The sequence below is a fragment of the Colossoma macropomum genome, unplaced genomic scaffold (genome assembly GCF_904425465.1).
Source record: "Colossoma macropomum unplaced genomic scaffold, Colossoma_macropomum, whole genome shotgun sequence".
Taxonomy (NCBI): domain Eukaryota; kingdom Metazoa; phylum Chordata; class Actinopteri; order Characiformes; family Serrasalmidae; genus Colossoma; species Colossoma macropomum.
The window spans coordinates 2812757-2838085 of NW_023494797.1; the positions used below are offsets into that span (position 1 = coordinate 2812757).

At 39.1% G+C, this 25329-nt stretch overlaps 1 protein-coding gene across 1 annotated transcript in view; it reads right to left on the reverse strand.

Annotated features, from left to right (window-relative positions):
* The window catches only part of fto (FTO alpha-ketoglutarate dependent dioxygenase), a 230536-nt gene that overhangs the window by 154630 nt on the left and 50577 nt on the right, over positions 1-25329 (reverse strand). Inside the window, exons 4-7 of the mRNA XM_036584026.1 lie at positions 21518-21745; positions 15283-15362; positions 13295-13438; positions 1566-1685 (exon numbers count right to left, since the gene is read on the reverse strand). Of these exons, the coding sequence (XP_036439919.1) occupies positions 1566-1685; positions 13295-13438; positions 15283-15362; positions 21518-21745 (572 nt within the window). The remainder of the gene's footprint in view (positions 1-1565; positions 1686-13294; positions 13439-15282; positions 15363-21517; positions 21746-25329) is intronic.

Consider the following 25329-nt stretch of genomic DNA (forward strand, 5'->3'; position numbering starts at 1 on the left):
TGTCCTTGACTCGCCTGTGTTCAATCATGTATCCACGCATTTTACCCACAAACAAGTCTGGGATTGTGATTTCGCTGGATTGAGGTTTATCACTCAATCCCAAAACAGTGTTGTCAGGAGTAATGTTAGAAACTCTTCTGTTCAATATGTAATGCTTCATTCTAGAACTTTTTAAGGAATTAAGGGATAATTGATTTTGCTCTGGAGATATTAATGTAGCTAACTAATCATCTGTGTTACGCAAAAACCTCATATCTCGTCATTTTCTTTTAGTTGCATCATTTGAAAAGCCTATTTACCCTTTGCCTTGTGTTTAAATTTCATGATGAACGGACCAACAGAAACGGTCGAAAATACTTGCAAAAAGGCTACATGACACCTACATAAGCTTGTCATGAAAACTGACATAACGCTATATAGATGTTTATAAAACCTTATTTCAATACGCGTCATCTGTCATTAAGGCTCCTTTAGATAATTTTGATCAAAATTGGCAAATGTAACCTTTTAGCGAATAGTGAATGACGACTATTGGATTAAGCATTTATAAGCATTTATGTAGGGTTAAGTCAGTTTTCATGACAAGCTTATGTAGGTGTCATGTAGCCTTATGAACAGAACCCTACAGTAAAGTGTTACCAAATGTTTTTTCCTTCTCCTGTAAAGTTACCATTTTGGAGATACAAGGTTTTGCTCTGACAGCAACAAAATATTTGACAAGTCAGCATTATGCAAACTGCCTACTTGCCTCAAACTGCATTAAGTAGACATGTTTATCTGGTTTCTGATCCTGTATGAAATACTGTTATCTATAACTATGGACAAAGGTATGTCTCAAAGCTAAAAAACAGAAGTAGAAGCAATTTTAAAGACTAAATTTTGTTCACTTTTTGTTTTGTTAACTTTTTTTAACTGCATAATTTGAAGAAGCCAGCTGTCGTTTGCATTGTATCAGAATTCGTGAGCAAAAGAAATGGCCGAAAATAAAAAATGATCGAGAATAAAATCTTGTTGCATTCACTTGCTTTGAAAGTTATGAACGTTCTGTTGTAAAGTGACTTGCTTGGAGATAACAAGGTTTTGTTCCAACAGCAACAATATTTTAGCTTATGTACTACATTTGGGGTGTGGAGAAAACTGTCCAAATTAGATTTTTTGCCAAATTATTCCTTTAAGCTGGGGCCTAAGTTAGCTCATAAATATTCTTTCATAGGTACATAACAGAGCTCCAACAAAGTTTGACTAATTATGTGTCACAATTAACCAGGTATCTGTAATGCACCAACATTAGCAGAAATGCTGGATCGGATAGCGTTTTGTAACAAATCCAGATTGTGTGTTGTGATGTTAGCTGTGTAGTTCCTCCTGTGGTGTAGCAGAGTGTTTGAGTTGTCTAACCATTATAGATGCTTGTGTTATGTGAAGTGCTTCAAATAAAAATAGCTGATCTTAAAGTTAGGATCAGTATCCACATGAGCTCATGCTTCAAATTTTAAATATCAGTATCGGTACTGGAAAAGAAAAAGTGGTATTGTACCAGCTCTAAATGTAATCTGTGGGCTTACCATCCTTTCCATCTCCTTCCAGTCTGTCTCCAGGCGCTCCATGGGTTTGCTCCACCAGCTGCAGAACCGAGCATAGCGGTGGCCCTGGAACCAGTACTGCCTCAGCCATTCAAACTCCACCTGTCAACACATTTATAATCATATACGTGTCTACAAACCAACTGCCATTTTTTTTTTTCCAATAACTTAGCTAATCCATGAGCTTTGCTAGCATATATCTACTGTTACATGAGATAAAGGCCTCTTTTCATGTTTCATAACCCTTTAAAGGACTAGAAATAAATGGGTGCCAGTGCTAGGCTTATCAAAGTTAGGACTACTTCCAAGCATGTGCATAACAGAAAGAAAATTCACATGTGTACAAATGAAACACAGTGAAGTATTGAACAAAGTCATTGTATAATCATAGCTAACATTCAGGGTTAAGATAGCAACATAGCTAGCATAGCTAGCAAGGTAGTAAGAATGTACCAATACAATTTACTGTACTGTGTTGAACTGTGTTATAGCATATTGTACTGTATCACTGCATCTTATTGTGTTTTATCATGACTAGCATGTCATGATTGTCGCAAGTATAAGCTTGTGTTTAACATATTAGTTTGTGGCTACAGTGTAAGATCAGGAAAGCATAAAAGGCAGCTTTAGATTAAAGAATTATTTGTTTATAATATTAAAGGCTCTAATAAACTGAAACTGAATACACTGAAAGGGAATTCCACCAACGTATCAACGTTTCTGCATATTTAAACCACAAAGTCATTCAGAGAGATCTGATGTGAAATAGTTCATTGTAGAGAAACTCAGATTTCTTTACAGTGGTGGTGGTAGGAACCAGGTGTCACAATGTCTACAACCCAAATACAGTCATTTTATACTGGGTTCAAAACAACCAGTGAAGCTACACATGTCTTCTGAGTATTTATATTTAATGTTAATAATGGTAGAATAGTGGTAAATCTGAAAAAATTAAGTTTTCTTTTGGGAATGTTTTGCCTTACAGCACCCTGCATGTGTCTCTCTGCCATGAATGGAATTTAAAAAATACGCTTTAGGTCAAAATCCTATCTCAAACCTATCATAAAACAATGTCTTAGGCATCAGACAGCATATTAATAACCAGTTTGTGAAATAACTTTATCTGAGGGAGATTTTAGAGGCACTCACTGAACGTCTGGCTCCTATCATCACCACTGTGAACAATTCTGAGCATCTCACATTTCACACCAAATCCACTGTGAACGACACTTTACGTCTTAATCATTTCATTGTGTAGAAATTTTAAACCCCCTTATTAACAGGTACTTTTTCAGCCATTCCTTATTTGATGGAAAAATGTATAGAATGGAAACATAACTTGTATCCATATTGTATCAAATCGAAATTTCGCATTTTGTGTAGCGTGACACCCCTATAAGCTAGCCAAAGAAGCAAGAGAAGGACAATCATTCGCACAACTTGCAGATTTTCCTCTTCATTTGTGAGGTAGAAAAGCCCCTGAAAAATCAGGTGATGGAATGCAACCTTGAACATGAGGCACAGCCAAAGTAACTGGCTTACACATGTTAGTGGTGTTAAAAGCTTCTCAACAAATAGCAGCCAAGTGTGTTCAAAAGCACAGCTCTGAGCAAAATGCAGTCGCTGGTCAAAATTGTCCTTGTCATACCTGACTGGCTCTCCCTGTCCATGGCTTATTCAGCCCATACCAAGAGTATCAGCTTACCTGTGTGTGTGTGTGTGTGTGTTTGTGTGTGTGTGTGTGTGTGCACGCATATTCCATTTTTCCTGTTAGCCTACGAAGTGCTGGCAGTGGTGTATGGAGAGAATGGAAGGTCTGTGGTCACATGTATAAGTGAATGCTATCACAGTCTAAAAATGGACCTGCCTCCACACTTACAATTACGCATTACCATTCTCTTATTTTGACAGCATTAATATAAGAAAATAACTGAAAAATTAATTTGACAGAATTTTCTACCTACGCCAGATGTAGACATGTTGGGAGGCCAAATTTGAGTCCACAAATAAGCAAAACTTCACTGTATAGCTAAACATGGTGTCAACCACAGGAGGATGGGTTCCTCTTTTGAGTCTTGGTTCCACTGTCAGTCTTAGCTTGCCCGGTAGGGCTTGGACCCGGATTTTCTGTAAAGCTACTTTGTGACAACATGTTGTAAAAAGAGCTACATAAATAAACTTGACTTGACCTTTGACAGCACACTTTAGGTGTTGTGCCAAAATTCAACTTCGTGTTGTTGTTCCTTTTTATAAAAAAACTGTTAATCTTGTTTTTTTCAAACTCAAGAAATATTTGTTTATAAAATGAAACAACAGAAATCGAGAACATAATCTAGCATCCATATGTCCATATGACTCGCATCCATTCATCAGGGAGTGGGATTCTGAGGGGGAGTCAGAATTCAGCACAAAAAGGGTAAAGTTTTGTTCATTTGTATAGTTCACAGCAAGTCGTACAATCCTTTAAACTACTTCAGCAAGTCTGTACAGCCTTACTGAAGGCCTGGATGCAGTCTGAGCAGGTTAAGAGAAGCCTTGGGGGTGTATTTACAGATTTGGGTGACTACTGACTTGCAGTGTTTGACAGTAATGTTAGCCTCATAGCAGCAGTGATAAACTAAAAAGCAACATTTGGACATCAAACAAGTCTTGAATGATCGACTACACCTGAGGTAAATGGAAAATCTTGCAAATCAAAAAGGAAATTTCCAAAGCATTTTTATAAGAAGGAAAAAATGCTTTTTACCGTTAATGTATGTTAATATATGCAATTGTGGCACATTTCTATTGGTCCATTCATCATTAAATATAAATGTCAGCTACTCAATCCAAGAAAAAAATACATGGGCCGAGTTCAGTCTGATTTTTTTTTCAATATGTTAAATTCCAGAAATAAACAATAACTGTGCATTAACATGTGTAGAAGTTTGTCCTCTGTAGTGGACGTGTAGGTATTTTCACTTGGAAAATCAACAAAAGTATATAAGTTAACCAAGTGCACCCATACTTTTGCATACCGTGTTCCCAACAAGTACAGTAATGCAGGTACACACAGACACACAGACAGGCTGTTTGCTGTTTGCTTTTAATGCAGGTGTTCCTGTTGTTTGTTTGGTCCTGATCAAAACTATGTCACGGTGATGGGGGGTGGAACATCTGCATTTGCTGTTGTTTTTGTTGTTGTGTTTTTTTGTTTTATTTTCCTGCTTTGTGTCACCCATGAGAGACATAACGGTTTATCACACGAGCGCACAAACACCTCACACACCCTCTCCCTGAGGCAACACACACCTCCGCTACCTTTCTCTCTCCTCCTCTTCCTCGTTTTTGGACTCTCGCTCTCTCGCTCTATTTTGCTTCTCAGTACCTACCGCTTTCTTCTCTCTCTCTCTCTTTCTTCTCTCTACCTCTCTTTCTCCCTCTCCCTTTGGGGATCGATAGAGCCTCCTCACCTTTCCTCTGGGAGTCTCCCATCATTTTCACTCGTTTGAAGTGATGTTTTAATCCTCCTAAGGATGCTTAGCAAAGCCAGGTGTGTGCGTGTGCATGTGTGTGTGTGTATTTAGGTGTCTGTCTGTCTCACACTGCCTCAAATGTAAATGGGAGCAACTCGAACCTGCCCTCCCACTAACGCTCAACAAAGCAACGCTCCAAAATGAACCTCAGAACACATACACACACAAACAGCCCTTCCAGGTCTATCGAACGTCAACATAACACACATAGTTTGACATGTTACAGTGGAGTTTAAACCCAGGAACAAAGGCCTGGCAACACGACAGCTTTTATTCTCCTGAAATGTTGCTTTGTTTTCAGACAGTAGGCCTACATACAGCTTACTTTGCTACATTTGCTAGGTGTAGCTGCGGCACCATAAGCCTCAGACACTGATACAAGTCCAATGATAGCACTTTATTCATTCATATTTCATTCTAGCCTTTCAGCTTATTGCACTCCAAAATACTATTAACGTCTCTAGGCAATGTATATTATTTCACATTTTCGTTTCTCAGTGTTCTCTCACTACAATACCCAGCATGCAACCATTAGAAATCCCTGTGGTGTCAAAAAATTCTGACTGACAGCCTAGCCACTGTGCTATTTGCTAATAAATACAACCAGGCTAACATTAATGTAACTTTTACCTCAGGTACGCAGTGTTTTACCCTTTTAGCCAGAAATGTGCCCAGGTGTGTCCTGTTAGATTGACTCTTTAAACAGTTAATAGCTCCAAATGTCTCTTGGTTTGAGCCCTGGGATTCGCCTGTGAAGACTGCATTTGCTAAAAAGGAAAAATCAAAATTAAGACCAGAGAACTGTCTGTGGGAGAAAAGCAAGCCAATCTGAAGCTGAGAAAAGAGTGAAAATTAATCAGGGCCACAAGCACTGAGCATAGCCAATACAACAATTTGGAATGTCCTGAAAAAGACAGAAACCACTGGTGTACTAACAACCAGGCAGATCTGCAGAGGAAAACAACAGCAGTTGATGACAGAAACATTATGAGAGCCGTGAAGAAAAACCCCAAAACAACAGCCAGTGAAATCACTGGCAACCTGCACAGGGCAGGGTGAAAGTATAACAATCCACCATTTGAAGAAGACTTCGAGAGCAGAAAACTAACCACTCATCAACACTATGAATTGGAAGGTCAGATTGTAATTCGCAAAGAAATACAGAGATGAGCCACAAAAGTTCTGGAACATAGTTTAAGAACTGATGAGACTACAATTAACCTCCACCAAAGTGACTAAAAAGCCAAAGTGTGGAGAAAGTAAGGACGTGTTTGTGATCCAAAACATAAAAGCTCATTGGTCGAGCATGGTGTAGGTAGTGTCATGGATTGGGCTTGCATGGCTGCTTCTGGAACTGGCTTGGTAATCTTTATTGAGAACTCATGATGGTAACAGCAGAATGAATTCAGAAGTCTACAGAAACATTCCGTCTGCCAATTTACAGAGAAATGCATCCAATTTAATCCAGAACGGAACTTCATCATGCAACAAGACAATGACCCGGAACACACTGCCAACACAATGAAGGACTTTATAAGGGGAAAATAGTGGAAGGTTTCAGACTGGCCAAGTCAATCACCAGACCTTAATCCAAGTGAGCATGCATCTCTCCTGAAAAGGAGACTGAAGGGATAATCTTCAGGATAATCTAATGACAGTGGTTCAACATCTTACTACTCTAAATTTTAGCAAAGTTCTGAACAAAAAAATACTTATTGGGGGGATCACATATTCAATCAATTAAAACTTTTAACTTGTACCATATACTTATTGACCTTAAACAATAAGCTTAAGGTGTGGATTAAAACTGAATAAGAAAAATAAATCTGTGCCTTAGTAACGGAAAACAGCCCCATACACAGAGATTACAAGCGCTTTAGCTGGACAGATTTCAGTCCCCTCGGTGCGGCCCCTCTTCAAAGAAATGTTATGCTTTGAGTGTGTTCAAACCTCTGCTAGCTTCAGTCCTGCACCACCACCAGGCAAGCGGCCCACAGAAGCCCGAGGCTACAAATGCTAGCTGTCGTCACTGTGTCCATCCCACCCTCCTGCTCTGATTGTCTGTCTGTCCTTTTGCTGGGAGAACACAGGCTGCGCGGACAGCTTTGAGCTAACATGGAGGGCGCTCTCCTGCAGAGCCGGCCTGTAGCGGGCACAAAGAGGGAGACGGAGCATCTGGCATTTCCAGATACTGACAGTAAATGCCACATGCACAGGTAGAGAAGCAGAGAGAAAAACCAACAGAGGACACATGCTGTATTCATGTGCATTCTGAATCATCCCAAATATGATGTCCTGGCTTAAAAGTTTGCAAATTAACCATTTGAGTCATAATTATGCCGATATCCAAATTCCCAAATAACTCTTTCGCTAACAGAGGAAAGGCTGGTTTCTGTGGGCGACAGTATTCTCACTCATTTGTAAAGATTATAATGGTTTATGTTCTTATACCAGTTAGACAGAGAAACTGCCCACCTTTCCTACAGCGATAGAGGCTGAACTGGTATATTTAATCAAAAAACACCATTATGGATAAAACACATGCACCTATTTAACACAGCAACCCTGTCAATAAAGCAATGTTTAATTAAACTATTTGACCATATAATCCAGCCAGCTTCATCATCACATTCTTCTTATTAGTGATATCTGCCAATATAATCTCTTATTGGAATTTTAAACTCTTTAAACTCATTATCAATGAACAAATTTTCATATCGGTCAGGCCCTAGTTATTACGACAGTGGACTATCTGACGAGGATGTGATGGCAGAAATAGATTGTGGATCACATATCTCTCTCATCTCTTTCCCTGTCTCTGTGTCTCTCTTTCTTTCTCGGTGAGGGAAGTGCTAACTGCATATTAGCTCTGGCAGTGACCGAGGGCGCTCCATGCAGTGACCTTCACTCATAGCAGCACAGCATCCTATAGCTTGAATGGGGTGAGGCCTCTCAAATCACTCTCACACTCTCCCTCTCTCTCTCTCTCCCTCTCTCTCTCTCACCCAAACACACACCCCTCCCAGCACGTCCAATCAATTTACCCACAACCTCCTGAACTGGGTTCAATCAATAAAGGCCAGCCTTCAGTGTTTGCTCTGCAAACACACACTCACAAATACCCAGGCACACTCACACACACACACTGCATGCGCGCACATATATTTACACACATATTCAAACTCACGGACATTCACACATAAGACCACACTCACACACACAAGCTCTCAGTGTCACTCACATGCTAACACATACTCACACATTGTGTGTGAAGGGTAACACCCTTAAAATAGGACACTGCAAGGTCAGAATCTTGAGTTTTCTCTTACTTTCCAACCCAAATGGAGTGTGTTGTGACTTAATCTTTGTGATTTGCACACTGACAGACTGCATAACAGGTTGTGTGGTTGGTGTAGCATGGTGTAGACTGATGTTTGATTCCCCCTGCTATATAAAAAAAGTCCTTGGGCTCCTAAGACTCCTAATGCTACATTCACTTACCTCTGTAACATAATAAAACTGTAAGTCACTCTGGATAACTGTCTGACAAATGCACAAATGTAAATGTATGACTAATTCCACATGGGTTCTGTTTTACACACATAAGACATAATACTAATTTTTTCAACATTGTTAACATGTTTTCCTTGTTCGACCCTTCGACCACCTATAGTGCAGGCTGAAGCCCAAGTGCCTGTTGTTGCTAAGACAGAATCTATGACTAAGGCCCTCTCATTCAAACAAAGCTTTTAAAAAGCCTTTAAAGCAAAACCTTAAAGCAACTTCTGCACACTACGCTGGAATGCGCTCATGGGAGACCTACAGATTATTTTAAAAAATAGCTCCCCTTGAGAACCTCCACTGTTACAAGAATTCACAAGAATGAGAGCCATTTGGAACATGCAGCCACTGTTGCTCTCACTGGGCGAGATGAATTATTTTAATAATATGACAGTCCTAAAAATGATGAGAACTTATATTTTGACCAGTACATTAAAATCTGTATTGTTATCAGCAACAAACTGTTCATATTTTCCAGGCCCTACAGCTCACACATCTCTACTCCCCACCAGGACAATTCATTCTTTTCACCGAAACACCTGAAAGCAGACGTTTGGATCTTCAGCACTGCTATTGTTCTCGACGCGGTCGAACATGTCAAACAAGACCGCTCGTCCCGACGTGCAAAAACTGGGCCATGGTAATAAATAACTCAAAACAACAATACATCATTGAACTGCTCGCACCAGCCCTCATGGGCAACTTCAAACAAATAGGCCCAATCAATCAGAAGTGAGGGGAGCACGCTGGGTGCCTCACCCCAGAGGAAGCTGCATGCATGGTGTTGGGCTTTCCATGAAAGGCTGGTGGAGAAGGAGTAAAGGAGGCTAGGCTGGTAATCCAGGGGAGCTGGGGTTAGAACAGCAGCCTCCGTGGGGGCCTAGTGATGGAAAGGCCCTCGGAAAGATCCATTGTTCACTGTTTGAATAATTAATGGTATGTACAACCTTTAAACAACCTTCCGGCCACCTCGTCGGTCATGGCGTGAGGTGGGCGCCCTGGCTCACAGAGGCTCATGTTAATGGAAATGAATACACACATGCATCTCCACACACTCAAACATACCTGCAGTGGTGGGGGCAGAGGAGAGAGAAAGTTCCCTCTGCTTTAACCCCTGTAACCCACATTAAGTCATGTAGCCGATGCATATGTACAGTGAATGAAGTGCCCTATTCATCACTGGCTGATTACAGCATGCTTACAGGCCGTATTTACATCAGAGAACAAACGCAATCTGGGAAAACATGATATACAATAGAGAGGGATGAAAAGTTCAAAGGCATGAATCTTTCGCATAAAGACAAATTAGATGTCTCAGGCAATATCATCACACATTAAACATTCCTAGAAGATCTGTAAGGCAAAAAATCAGGTCTGAAGTATAAATATTGTTGTGTTCCATGAAACAGTAAAGAGGCTAAATGTAAAGGCTTGTACTTTTGAAGATATGAAGCACACAATATTATCCTACATTTTTTTATTTACTTTTTTTTTTTTTTCTCTCTGAGGTCCTCTTATGATGTTTGTGGGGGTTTATGTACCAAGAACAGACATACTTCATTTTTACATGATGTAAAGAAAGATGAGCTGGAAAGGAAGCAGGATGCAAGTGCAAGAAGGTTTTATCTGATCCAGAGGAATGACAGAAGAAAATGCAGACAAAAATAACAAGGGGAGAAACTAAACTAAGGAACTGAGCTCATTTCTAAGTTTTAAATACAAAATAATGAAAGAGTGTTTTTTAAAAAGCAAAGCTAACAAATGTAAAGAACAATAAACAGAGAAAAAAGTCACAAAATAACAGTGCAATAAGCTGGGAACAATAAAGACTGGGTGGGGTTACAACAACCCAACAGGGGGGCGGGGCTATGAAGAACAGGAGGCAACAATGGTGCAGGCACAGAGAGGGGTGGAGCCTGACTAAAGAAATCAACACATGAATAACTTCCAACCTGTTTTTATCCACTAAAATTAAACAGACTGTTTTTTTTCTGCTGTGTCTTTAAGACTGATACATTTACAGTGGTGTGAAAAAGTGTTTGCCCCTTCCTGATTTCTTATTCTTTTGCATGTTTGTCACACTTAAATGTTTCAGATCGCCAAACAAATTTAAATATTAGACAAAGATAACACAAGTAAACACAAAATGCAGTTTATAAACAAAGATCTTTATTATTAAGGGGAAAAAAAATCCAAACCTACAGGGCCCTGTGTGAAAAAGTGATTGCCCCCTAAACGTAATAACTGGTTGGGCCACCCTTAGCAGCAACAACTGCAATCAAGCATTTGTGATAACTGGCAATGAGTCTTTTACAGTGCTGTGCAGGAATTTTGGCCACTCATCTTTGCAGAATTGTTGTAATTCAGCCACACTGGAGGGTTTCCAAGCCTGAACCGCCTTTTTAAGGCCGTGCCACAGCATCTTAATCAGATTCAGGTCAGGACTTTGACTAGGCCACTCCAAAGTCTTAATTTTGTTTTTCTTAAGCCATTCAGAGGTGGACTTGCTGGTGAGTTTTGGATCATTGTCCTGCTGCAGAACCCAAGTGCGTTTCAGCTTGAGGTCACGAACAGATGGCCGGACATTCTCCTTCAGGATTCTTTGGTAGACAGGTAGAATTCATGGTTCCATTTACCACAGCAAGTCTTCCAGGCCCTGAAGCAGCAAAACAGCCCCAGACCATCACACTACCACCACCATATTTTACTGTTGGTATGATGTTCCTTTTCTGAAATGCTGTGATACTTCTACGCCAGATGTAATGGGACATATACCTTCCAAAAAGTTCAACTTTTGTCTCGTCAGTCCACAGAGTATTCTCCCAAAAGTCTTGGGGATCATCAAGATGTTTTCTGGCAAAACTGAGACAAGCCTTTATGTTCTTTTTGCTCAGCAGTGGTTTTCGTCTTGGAACTCTGCCATGCAGGCCATTTTTGCCCAGTCTCTTTCTTATGGTGGAGTCATGAACACTGACCTTAACTGAGCCAAGTGAGGCTTGCAGTTCTTTGGATGTTGTTGTGGGGTCTTTTGTGACCTCTTGGATGAGTCGTCACTGCGCTCTTGGGGTAATTTTGGTCGGCTGGTCACTCCTGGGAAGGTTCACCACTGTTCCATGTTTTCGCCATTTGTGGATAATGGCTCTCACTGTGTGTCGCTGGAGTCCTAAAGCTTTAGAAATGGCTTTATAACCTTTTCCAGGCTGACAGATCTCAAACACTTTGTTTCTCATTTGTTCCTGAATTTCTTTGGATCGCAGCATGATGTCTAGCTTTTGAGGATCTTTTGGTCTATTTCACTTTGTCAGGCAGGTCCTATTTAAGTGATTTCTTGATTGAGAACATGTGTGGCAGTAATCAGGTCTGGGTGAAATTGAACTCAGCTTTCCAAAGATGTGATAAACCACAGTTAATTCATGTTTTAATGGAGGGGGCAATCACTTTTTCACACAGGGCCCTGTAGGTTTGGATTTCTTTTTCCCTTAATAATAAAGACCTTCATTTATAAACTGCATTTTGTGTTTACTTGTGTTATCTTTGTCTAATATTTAAATTTGTTTGGTGATCTGAAATATTTAAGTGTGACAAACATGCAAAAGAATAAGAAATCAGGAAGGGGGCAAACACTTTTTCACACCACTGTAAACGACCTCTGTCCTGACTGATTGCTCTGCTTTACTCGCAAGACAAGGAAAAACATTTTTGTTACATTCATCAAGAAATGTTTATACAATGTAAAGAGCTGCTGCCTTGTTCAAATATATATATATACAAGGGTTTGTCTCAACAGTGACAATATGTTTTCATGACAACACAAAAATAAATGATAGACATGAGCAGCTGTAATTTCAGGAATAGGTTTTGTCATAATCATTATGTAGGTATGCCACAAATCAGCCCAGTTAACACAGTGTACAAACAGAGCAAACCATGTGAACGTTAGCCTGTTTAGCTGAATGGCTGAGTCAGGGATGTTTGAGTCATATTGCAAATGAAAATGAAAATGCAGCAGAGTCATGGTCTTGTGCCCGCAACAAGCAGTGGACCAGCTGGTATTGATACCATGAATGTAATGTCAAGTTTATATTTTCTAAATACCAGCAGTTTCTGGTGATCGGAGGCAAGAGTGTACAGGACGCACTTGTGAGAAAAATTACTTAAGAATTTCAGCAAAGCTAAGTTGGCTTCTTACACAAAATTCTCATTCCACCTTAAACGGTGCAGCAGTTGCATTCAGGTGCCGGTACAGGTATCAGAATGTATAGTGCTCCATTTAAGGTGGAACAGATAATTCGAACAACACACTGCTGAATATAAAGCCAGTTCCTGCCTTGGAGAAGATGTTAATGTTAAAAAGCAATATTGACAAAGGTTTATGTACATGTTGTTCAGTTTTATTTTTACTATTGTGCACAATAAAAATATTCCAGATTTATTTTAGTTGTTAAAAATTGTTCTTATTAAAAATTGCAGGGATAGAATAATGAGGCATTGCAAAGCATCTAAAATGGTTTTAAATATATAAACATATATGTACAGAAATTTAAATTATACAAGTATTTAACAAAATTTGGCTTGTTATGGGCCCTTTAAAAACTAAACAAAAGAAAACTCTCTTACTCTCACACATACACACACCTCATTATGGATGTCTTCTATGTGCTGCAGGGTGAAAGGGAGTAAAGAGCGTAGACTCTTGGTACCAGTCTCGGGATCTGTGTGTAAGTTCTCCAGAGCTTCAGAGCAGCGTTTCTGGATGTACTCCAAGGTACCTGTTGTACACTAGACAAGAAGACAAACCTCTTCTTCAATAATCACTGCATACCTAAAAAAAGGATGCATTCTGATGAAAAGTACAAGAAATTTGAATAAACTTCAAACTACAAGAATCTAACTGAGCTATGATGTTGAACCAACAACAAAAATAAAAGATAATATACTCTGAGAAGTGCTCTAAAGAACACACACAAAGGCTTTACACTTTTCTTTGGATAGCACACAAGTGAGCAGGCATGGATGGTCTGAGACAATTAAAAACAGGACATGTGAAGATATATATGAATGGACTGAAAATAAAAAAATAAGAGAAAGTAGAGAGACTTAAACCCCAAATCTACAGGTATTACTATCATTTTGCTAAACACACACACACATCATCTAAACTGCTTATCCCTCTGGGTTGTGGTGGGGTGCTGGAGCTGTCATTGGGCGGAAGGCAGGATACACCCTGGACAGGTCGCCAGTCCATCGCAGGGCAGACAGACAGACATTCACATTCACACCTAGGGGCAATTTAGCATGCCCAATTAGCCTGACTGTATGTCTTTGGACTGTGGGAGGAAACCGGAGAACCCGGAGGAAACCCACACTGATACGGGGAGAACATGCAAACTCCACACAGAAAGGACCCTGGTCGCCCCGCCGGGAATCGAACCCAGGCCCTTCTTGCTGTGAGGTGACAGCGCTACCCACTGCGCCACCATGCCGCCATTTTGCAAAACAGTTACATTTAAATGTATTTATGTAATTACACAATTACACTGCATGTTATGTAATGAGCTACTTTTATATTAGATTTACACTCTATATCAACAGAGGCACTTTGGATATTTTTCAATTTATTTTGAAGTCAAACAATGACAGAAAATGGTAAATATGTAAAGGACTGTACAAAAAACAATAACTTTTCATTAAATTCTAATTACAATAAATAAATTACAATAAATATCTCCTCTATCACTAATTATCAGTGCACTGATAATAACACATGGACTAACAACAGGTCTACTTTTTTCTTCAACCCCACTGCACACTGTCTAGTCTCTACTCTTCTATGCTTAATGGTTGTATAGTTTTTGAATATTGTATAGAAGATTTTTCCATTATATAGTTGTATGCAAAAGTTTGGGCACCCTGGACAAATGACATTTTGTTGATTTTCTAAGTGAAAACATGTTGACACATTCTCTACAGAGAACACACATCTGCACATTTTAATGTACAATTACTGTTCATTTGCTGAATTTAACATATTTAGAAAAAAAATAAAACACACAGTGTGGCATTTACAAAAGTTACATTTGTCATGTGTTTTCCAATATGATAATCTCAGCAAAAAAATAGAAATTGTGCTCTAAAATTTGCAGAAAAATGTCATATGTAAGTGTGCTTTCTGTATAGGATGTGTTAACTTCTGTTCACTTAGAGAAATCTACAAAAATAATTTGACCAGGGGTATCAAAACTTTTGCACACAACTGCAGTGTTTGTATAGTCTGTATTTGTTGTCTTTTGCTCTGTTGCCTGCTGCTCTTCTCTGTTGAATGTAGCACTGTGTCCTGGAGTGACTACATTTCGTTCCTCACTCAATACATCAGTTGTGAGAAGGAAGGACAATAAAGTTGAGTTTGACTTGATTTTTTCATCTACCTTCAAACACAAACAGTATCAGCTGAACGTTTTGACAGAATTTCTACACTTGTTTTAATAAGCCACAAGCAGTAGTAATTAATATCAGATTACACTGTGCTTTTCATATTGTTGGCAATAACTGGCTTCTAAAGGTTAATCACAGCAATGAGGACAGGTGAAACTGGTCACATAAGCATAGGGACAGGCATGCCTCACCTGTGCGACTCTGTGCGTTGAGCTGAATCTGGCTGTTTCCCCTGCCAGTACGCAATGCTGGTGTGTCCTGTTCAGGTCATCTACACACACACACATACACACAGATAGATAAAAACAAGGGTCAAAAACCTCTCATTTAAGTTATAGTCATAATAGCCATTAATTATAAATGATTTATTATTCAGGACGATATTTCATAGAGATTACATACAACAATGACACTTTATTTTGAGTGGTCCTTTTAGATTAAACAAACACTCAACGGACTCTCAGTAACATGTCAAAAACATATGAGGGTCAGGATTAGGTTCTGGGCTAAAGTTAAGGTTAGGATTAGGGCCAGGGTTAGGGTTAGGTTTTGGGTAAGGTTGGGTAAGGTACAAATGGAAGTAGCATATTAACAATACATCTACTTAATGAAATTAATGTATCAACAGTACATCTACAAGACATTTACCTCAATACATTCAGATGCTTCACTACTGCTACTTCACTGCTATGTTGTTGATGTGTTAATGATAATCTGTTAAGAGTTTATTAATCGTCTACAAAGGACCACTCCAAATAAAGTGTTACCCATATAACATTTTCCACTTGCACAAGGAGGGGAAAAGTCAAAAGAAAACGAGTGAAAAAAACAGTAGTTTCCAAAACTGAAGTTAACAACCATGGAAGAGCTGGTGGACCACCACAACTGTCACTAGGGGTGGGAATCTTTAGGCACCTCACGATTCGATTCGATTACGATTCAGAGGGCTGCGATGCGATTATAAAACGATTATCGATGCATCTCGATGCATCTTTTTTCTCTATCTTCCTACTGTCTGAGGACTTGGTAGTTTTAAAGCAAAGTATTTCTAATGATCCATAATGTAAATGTATTATGGACCATTACAAATACTTTGCTTTAAATATCTAAAATATCTTTTATTAATAAATCAAATGGAAATGATGTGGCAAGTGAACTAGAAGGCTCTTATTCAGAGACGCTGCGGCCACTCGTCTGCGATAAAATGCGCTGTTACCCTGAAATAAGATCCTGTGGTAATGGGTGTCCACGCAGCACGTTACAGCCATCCTTCCCAACTGGACGCTGAATCTCGGCTCCAAAGTGTGCAGCATAGCCCTGCGAAAGCCCTGGTTCTCAACGACTGAGAACAGACAGGTCACATAGCACCGAAGTCTAGCCTCGCCAGTAGCAAACGAAGAAACAGAGATTAAGACGAACATTTGGAGGACTTATTCGCATTTATAAGCAGCGCTGTTGGTTAAATCTACAATGAGAGACTGTCTTTCTCTAAAAAAGTTGCGAAAATGAACTCGCTTCTCTTTCGAATTTTCCCGTTCCACCTTAAACAGTGCAGCAGTTACTTTCGGCGCCTAAGGCAGAATTTAAGGTGGAACGGGAAAATTAGAACGAGAAGCTAGAGAATAAGAAGCTACTTCAGCCTCGTAAAACAGCCGGATGCTGAGACGTTTTACCAGAAACTCTTCTAGTTTTGAAGAAACTGGCGGAGGTGGAAGGAAAGCGGCTGTAGCTAACCTAAAGCTTAAAGCGGAGCAAAGTGAATCTGCGCTCTCGTTTATATTTTTAGCCCATACTAGGACATTAATACATACTAAGACATACTGGACATTAAATGTTGTGGCTCCCGAGGTGGTTTGACTTTGTTGAAAGGACAAAATGGCTCTTCTTATCATTTGGGTTGTGACTCCTGACCTAACCTGGCTTTAATGCAGAGGGAGCCGGTCGGATTTCTCACTCATCCAGCTGTGTTTTTGTTATGTGCCGCCACAGACTGTCCGGGCGTTGCACTTACCCACTTCCAGTTCCGCCTTGTGCGTTCCGTCAACATTACGTTATAAATTAAATATCTAGAAAATCGATTTTTGACATTTATGAATCGGTTCAGAATCGTTCACGTCCGCATCGCGATGCATCTAAGAATCGAGTTTTTCCCGCACCCTTAACTGTCACCATCAGATAAACAGCACTTAAAGCTTTCAACTTTGAGAGAGAGGAGAAAATCAAGCTTCACTATTTCTTCAGATCTGAAAAAACCCACAGGTGTTTCTAACCATCCTTCCACCAGGAGAAGACCAATCAACACTATGGATTTTAAATGGTGTGCAGCTGTCAAGAAGCTCTTACTGAGAAAATTTTCCAATCAAACAAAGGTAGTGGTGTTCTCAAAACAATGAACTGGCCATGAAAAGAGCATAAACGTCAACATCACTGAATGTGTTTGGGATTATTTAGTTCGTGAGAAGCCGAAAATGCAAGCAAGAACCATCTTCTAAGACTGAACTTTGCAGGTGTAGAAAAATATCCCTGCAGAAAAATTGAAGACTCTCAAAAAGAATAGAAGCTGTAATATAAGCAAAAGACAGACAGAGGAAACACTGAAAATTAAGATATGTTTAGTTGCTGAGGCGTCTGGGTAATCTTCTGTTTTTAATTCTTGACACTGCAAAATGACTAACTTGTAATGACAATTTTGACTGGAAATGAAATAAATGAAGGGTGGACTTTTGCACAGTACTGTGTGTTATATATTCATGAATTACAGTTCTTTTAGAAAGAATGCAAGATCAGAAGTTGATCTTCAAAATGCTTAAAAATATCTGGAACAAATGTTTTAATCACATCATGCTGTGCTAATTATCAACTTCTTAAAATCAGTATCATTAATGGTGACAAATTTTGCATATTGGTCTGACCCTACTGAACCAATGTTGCAACATTTCAGGCAGCAATATTACAAAGGAAAACATGGAACAGTCTTTCTTTTCTGACTCCACACTTGCTCAACAAATCAAAAGCTGCAGACCTCTTTCTCTCTCCCTCTCCCTCTCTCTCTCTCTCTCCCTCTCCCTCTCCCTCTCTCTCTCCCTCTCCCTCTCTCTCTCTCTCTCTCTCTCTTCGGCTCCCAGCCTAGGACAGAAGAACTAAAATGTGACTCTAAAACTCCCCTACAACACACAAGTCTTGAAGAACTCCTGCTGGCTGCCTTTGTTGTGCACTGTGTAACTATGAAAAAGCCTGAAAACTCATGTTCAACAAATCAAAAGGTCTGGACCCCTTCTTCTCCCTCTCTTCGGCCTCCAGCCTAGGACAGGAGTACTAAAACATGACCCTAAAACTCCTCAGAACGCACAAGTCTTGAAGGACTCCCGCTGGCTGCCTTTGTTGTGTGCTATGTAACTATGAAAAAGCCTAAAAAACCAAAGTGGCCACGTCTGCTTGTGTTTCCTTTCCAGACTATTATTCCTCCCTCTAGTATTACATCCTTTTAAGAACGCTTTATATTCAATAATGCGCGATCGCTCTCGACCCGGGCCCTCTCGCAAGCCCTTTGAATGAATCATGAGGCGAAACAAATTCCCGTAATAAATATCTATCATTATTCTCTTGTCATCGGGGTTGCCTCCTGTCCAGTCGAGGAAGCAGGCTTTTAAATCTATTGGGTCAAAGCGTCTGCCCGCTCCCAGGAGCATTCCAAACTGGAAATCTTATTACGGGCTGAGGCCTGGCGCATTGTTCTTTCCTTAACCAGCCCCTAAATTCCATTTGGTGCAAATACAGTGATTCAATTTGCACTCGACGGCTCAGGCATTAGCGGATCGAGGGGGCCAAGCGGCGACAAATAATGTTTCAGGAAATTACAGACAAAGCGCAGAGTAGTCTTTTTTCTTATTACAGCCGCAAAGCTCACGTCTAGAAACATCAGGAAGATAAATAGATGTTTAAAGGGCCCATACCCTATATTTTTTCTTGTGTTGTATTTGCTTCCTGAAATCGTTATAACTATTGAGTGGTTATATGATTTAAAAAACAGCCATAATTCATCTTTACTTGACCATTTTACAACCTCTCTTTATCCCTTAGAATAAAACAGCCTGTTATTGCCCCTTTAATATTGTATATGGAAATGAGCTCTGTTCTGATTGGCTATCCTGTGTTGTGCCTCATTTAAAAGGAAGTCCAGGCAGAAACACTCCTTATAACTTCATCATGACTGGGAGGGGTTAAACTAAATAGGTGGATATATGTAAATATGTTGGCTTTATTGACATCACAAAAACAATTAATTCAAAACTGGCTGCTGCAGCTTAATTTCCAAATATAGTTTCAATACAACTGGTCAAATGGCAAGTTTTGTTGGTGAGATGAGAATAAGTTCCTCTACAGATAAATATGGTATTTTTCTGAAAATTTTAGAGCACAATTTCTATTTACTTGCCGAGTCTTATATATTGGAAAGAAACAATACATAAAATATAAAGGCCTGGGTACTATGTATGTGGTACATCGACAAAGCAAGGAAAATTCAAGATATGAATTCATGAATCTTCCATGACATGGCCCCTTAAAAAGACCACAGATGTTGGGACACATTTAATCCAATATGGAGTGGATTTCTTCATACTCTATCAAGAATGGGGTAAGAAAAGTCCATGCTGGTGCCTTCAGTCATTGCCACTTAGATGTAGCCCAAATAGAAAACCAACGTATTCGGTAGCTTTTGAATGTAATTAATAACCTACCACTATGTACTGGTTCAGCTCTACACAATTCATCACAGTGGACTGAAAACAGACTCATAACACATAAATCAAGTCTAGTTAGAGGCCTCACACTAGACAGAGAGAGAGAGAGAGAGAGAGAGAGAGAGAGAGAGAGAGAGAGAGAGAGAGAGAGAGAGACAGAGAGAGAGTGTACTGGTAAACTGATCTAAGCATGCAGAACAGAGGGCCCACCGACACACACCGATTCCAAACAGATGAACACATCTAAAGAGAGACAATAAAACTGTGTCTGTGTCTGCGTGTGTGTATGTGTGTATGGCCAAGGGAAAAAAAAATATTAGTCATGCTCGTCCACACTAAACGACTGACATAAAAAGTGTCCTTATTGAGGTCATCAGACACACAATGTTAGAGGTTCTGTGCACATATGTGTGTGTGCGTGTGTGTGTGTGGGGCATGGATTTAAAGTAAGCGCATCTGCTTTATCCATCAGAATCAAGGACTGAATTAGTTTTACTCGTCTCTCAGACTCTCTCTCGCTCTCTCTCCAGCTGAGATCAAGGTCACAGGTCCACATAACATTTTTCTTCCGTTTTGTCTTACCATCTCTAATGCAATGATGAGTAATGCAATGAATAATGTAGTTATTACACGAGGTCTGGAAATTCAATAAAAAATAAGAAAACGGAAATACGGCATTTTAAGTGCACAACTTCTATTTTAATTCCATTTCAATTTTAAATATAATTTCTCATTTCTATTCATGATGCAAGTTTGACATATAGAAAAGCAATACAAAATAAATTGTAAAATGTGTCATAACTTCTGCACCGATCACATTTTATGTTTTATTTATGTTTTAATATGTTAAAGCTGGAGCTACAAGTCTAATGTTGCTGAACAACACTAGAAGTCAATAGTTCCCAAAACTACTCTCAACCCACACAAACCATATCCAGGTCTTCATTAAGGCTGCACTTCTTAATGTGGTGTAGAGCTGTGCTTCTCAGTCTTTTCCACTTCAAGGCCCACATAATTATCACTAGAAAACATGAAGGCCCACAGGAAAACAACATTTCTGGGAAATTGTTTAGTGTGCCTATCCTCGCACTACAGGACGTTTATCATTGGTCAAATTAGGCTAATGTGAGCTTGTTTTCTACCAGAAATCAGGCAGAATGGTTGCAAAGTAAGCAGCAAAGTAGGTTTCTGTGTTTTTGCAATGCATTTTTATACCAGTCACTCACAAGTGGACAACTGATGGTTACAGGCCTTGTATTAATATCATCTACCAAATTATAATCTGTAGGGTCCATATTGTGCGTCAGTTGGGGTAAAGTGGTTGACCACAGTGTTCAGCTACATAGTGAAAGTTTGATCATTTTTATAGCTCAGTAAGTCATACTGGGCCCTAAACCACACAGTCTGTGCAGCCTTAATAAAGGCATAGATGTGGTTTAAGCAGATTAAGAGAGGTTTTGTGCATGTATTAATGGAAAAGATTTGGATGAATATTGACTTCTAGTGCTTGTTAGAAACATTAGCCAGTTTTAAACTAAAGAAGCAAAATATGGACACCAAACATGTCTTGGCTACACCTGAGGTATATGTAAAGTTGTGTAAACTGAATTTCCAAACTATTCCTTTCAGTATAAATGTCTTAACGTACCCTTAAGCACATCATAAATTCTGTAAGTATGTCTACCTGTCATGTAATAGCAGTCTCCAGACTGCAGTGGCAGGGCCAGCCCCGGCGTGTGGATGTCCCAGGCCACCTTCAGCCCCACACGCCAGCATGCCTTCTCTTTCTCTCCTTCTTCTTTACTCGTGCCCTCGTCGCCCCCTTCCTCTTCCTCTCGGCTCCCTCTTTCTTCATCCCCCTTTTCTCCTTCATTTGAAGTCTGTCCTTCTTTCTCCACTGGCGCTTTCACTGCTGTTAACACAAAAGCAGCCAGCGGTTAGGATTTAGGAACATTACAAACTACTGTGTAAGTGCTGATCCTGAATCAGTTTAAGATTTTTTCGTGTATTAATAAATGCTGTTATATGGGCAGTTGAATAAACTGATTAGAACCGGACTGACACGAAAATTTTGTGATTGATGCTGACACCGATTTTTGGGATTCCAGTCTAATTTCGTTTGGTCAAAAACAAGACTTCAAGAGGTTAATTGTGCTTTATTGACAGACATGATTGTCAATGTTCACATTTCTTAAACTAAACAAACAGCAGAAACACTTAAATAAGGCAAATATTGTAGCATTGGAGGCAGAGCTAAGAATTAGTAGAGGGTTTGTTTGTCCATGTTCTTTAGCTCTTATTTTTCCTCAGTTATATGAAGTTTTTGTGTGTGTGCTAACAATATCCTCATGCTTAAGGTCAGGTTTAAATATATGTTTTGTACATTTTTGTTATTTTAACCATGCTTTTTTTATTCAAACTTAACAGTTTGTGGCCAGTATGGCCAAAAATGTATATCAGTTCTAATTAAAATTTATTTCGGTAAATAAACCAATGTCAATACAAACTTCAGCATCATCAAATTTCTCAAGCTTTTTGTTTCATATGTGCGTCCCATACACTCGCACCTCTGATCATCAGACATTTGGAACTGGGAAAATGTTAGAGTCATTCACACTGTCAGTATCGGCTGGTCCACTGCTTGTTGCGGGCACAAGGCCCCTGAGACCACAGCCTCATTTGATGCAGTTCACAAGTCAGGAGGCTTCTCAAGCGGAACGAGAGGAAATGTGGCAATCACTCAGGTGTCCATGTCAGACTATGGCTAACCCCCCAAAAACGGCTATTCCATTAAGCCAGCTGCTTCAAAAACAAAGTGGACTACTTCAGAGGCAACAGAGGTGATTGAGGTACTCCTGCCTTTTCATTTTCATTTGAAACATGACTGAAAGACCCCTAATTCACGCAGCTAAACAGGCTAACATTAGTGCGTTTTGCAATGTTTGTACATTGTGTTACCTGTATAAGGTTTATGACCAAACCCATACCTGAGGAAGAATTTCAACCACTATACCAGATGAACAGTTTATCACCCACCACTGTTATAACAATAAATACCAATACACTGATATATCACAGGACATAGATTTTAATACCTTGTGGATACTGTAATACATGCAAAAATGCTAAGACACAAAATGCTAAGCCACAAATGCCAGGCTACAGCTCCACTCCAATACAAGGTTGACAAGGATGAGGTTGAAGATGACAACAGTAATGATGTCTTATCTATATTCTCCAGATAAGAGAAAATATTGTGATATGAATTTGCTTAACTCTAAGTTCAGCCTGTATTGTCATAGTTGTGAGTGGTTTCAAAAAGTGGTTTCAAAAAGTGTTTTTTGGAGCTTTATCGCCAACACTGATAAATCTGTAGGACCTCTATATCATCCAATATTACCATCCAGCCGACATATCGAACAGGCCCTAAGCCTAATCCTAGATCAGCACCCTTATACTGCAATTTTTAATAAATACAGGCTGCAGTGTTTGGAGTAAGAAATGACTGGAGTTATTTCCTTTCTTCCAGGCTTGCAGAGAGAGAGAGAGAGAAAGAGAGAGAGAGAGAAAGTGAGAGAGAGATAGAGAGAGATAGAGAGAGGGAGAAAGTGAGAGAGAGAGAGAGAGACCAATAACCAAAGAAGAGAGCAGAAAGCAAAGAGTACAGGGTTGACATCCTTCAGTAAAATCAATACTAAACTCCTCTCAGAGGCCCCGCGCCCTGAGCAGGCCTTTCTCTTTGCTCAGCAGGGATAAATAGTAACTTAATTTCAGCCCCACGTTCCCTGACACAGCTCTCAAAGGGCCTCTGGCACGAAGCACATCAGCAACTACTCAGGATTCAATCAGAAACCTAGCTGGACAGCTGTAGACAGAAGCTCACAATGAGGGTTTATTTTAACCCTTATGTGCTACATTTTCACTCATGATAACAAAAGCATGGCATACTTAGATATTAATATTATCATTTCTCACTCGTAAGTTCATTGAAATAAGCAGAGTTTGAAAGTGCAGATTCTAAACTTTCGAATGTATGTCTGTAAGAAGAAGAGGAGATATTTTATTGTGATATTTGATGAAAAGTTATTGTACAGAAAAGAAAAACATTCTTTACATTTTTACAAGTTTTCATCAATTATTGACATCAAAACAGACCTGCCAGTAGAGAATGTAAGTTCATATGAAACTCTTTAATTAATCATGTAATTGTTTTTAAATATTATATGAAAATGACAGCAATAGCTGGACTTCTAAGGATTAACACTAGAAAGGTTGGGGTTCTATAACTTCTAAAAAAGCCACAGAGGTAATTTTCACTGTTTGAATTTTACATGATTATTTATACCAGAGAATATAAATATATGTTATATATGTTATTTAAAACACAGGATAATTTTGCAGACAACATTTTTTTGTGTTTGTTGGGACATGTCATTAGAAATGCCTGGATTTATTTTCAAAATAAATATTCCACAAGTGCCAGTAGTAGAAGTACAAAACAGAGGCTATACAAATACCACAAATTATACCTTTCAGTCAGAAAAGCATTGTGTCTCAAATGTATTACTTTCACATGTAAACAAAAAAGTTAAAAAAAAAAAAATTAATTAAAAAAAGCTTCTTATGTTACTATGCAGTAAAATTCTTGCTTATTTTACTGCTAAACATCAAATTCAACTGTAACATTAAATTAGATAAAATGTTCACATCAACTGTTTGAAATTAATTTACCTGCATTAAGAAAACTATTATTTATTTATTAAAATTATAATTTATTATTTAAATTGTTTATAATAGTTAAATACTATTTAGTATAATCAAAATGAAATTTATAAGATTTGACGGCAAAGTGCGTCTCGTGTGGGCTGATGTGTAGCTGGAAGCTAGACAATGGCTGCATCTCAAACCACGTACTACCATACCAAATAGTATGTCAGGAACAGGACACTACCAATAGCAGTGCATATATTACAGCTGTATGTGTGGTATAGCAGTATGTGATTTGAGAGCATCCTATGTGATAAGGTGAACGCAGGGCACATTTCACTCTGCTACCGTTCCACTGAAAATATGACGTTTCTGGCCTTCTTCACACAGGGCTCAGCCATCTTCAGCACCTCACTCTCTCCTAAGCACTATTCAGATGGGATTAGTTTACATGGGTAGGGTAATGTAATTTTACCACAGGACGTCTTAATGTTAATGACCAACGTGCACAGGAGGTACTAAATTTAGCACTGTGTCACTAGCATTGTCATTACCTAACAGTCACCATCACAACATAAAATCAAATGTTTTTTTTTCTGTAATTTTTACGTTTTAATGTTCTACACACGAGACAGGACAAGAAGATTACGCATCAGCGTGATTTTAGTCAAAGAGAACATAAATAAACACCTCTTCAAGTGCTTTCATAACAAGAGACTTCTTTTCCACAGGAAAAAAACAGCATTTTTACTAACATGTCAATTCGTACGGGATTAATATAACTCGAGA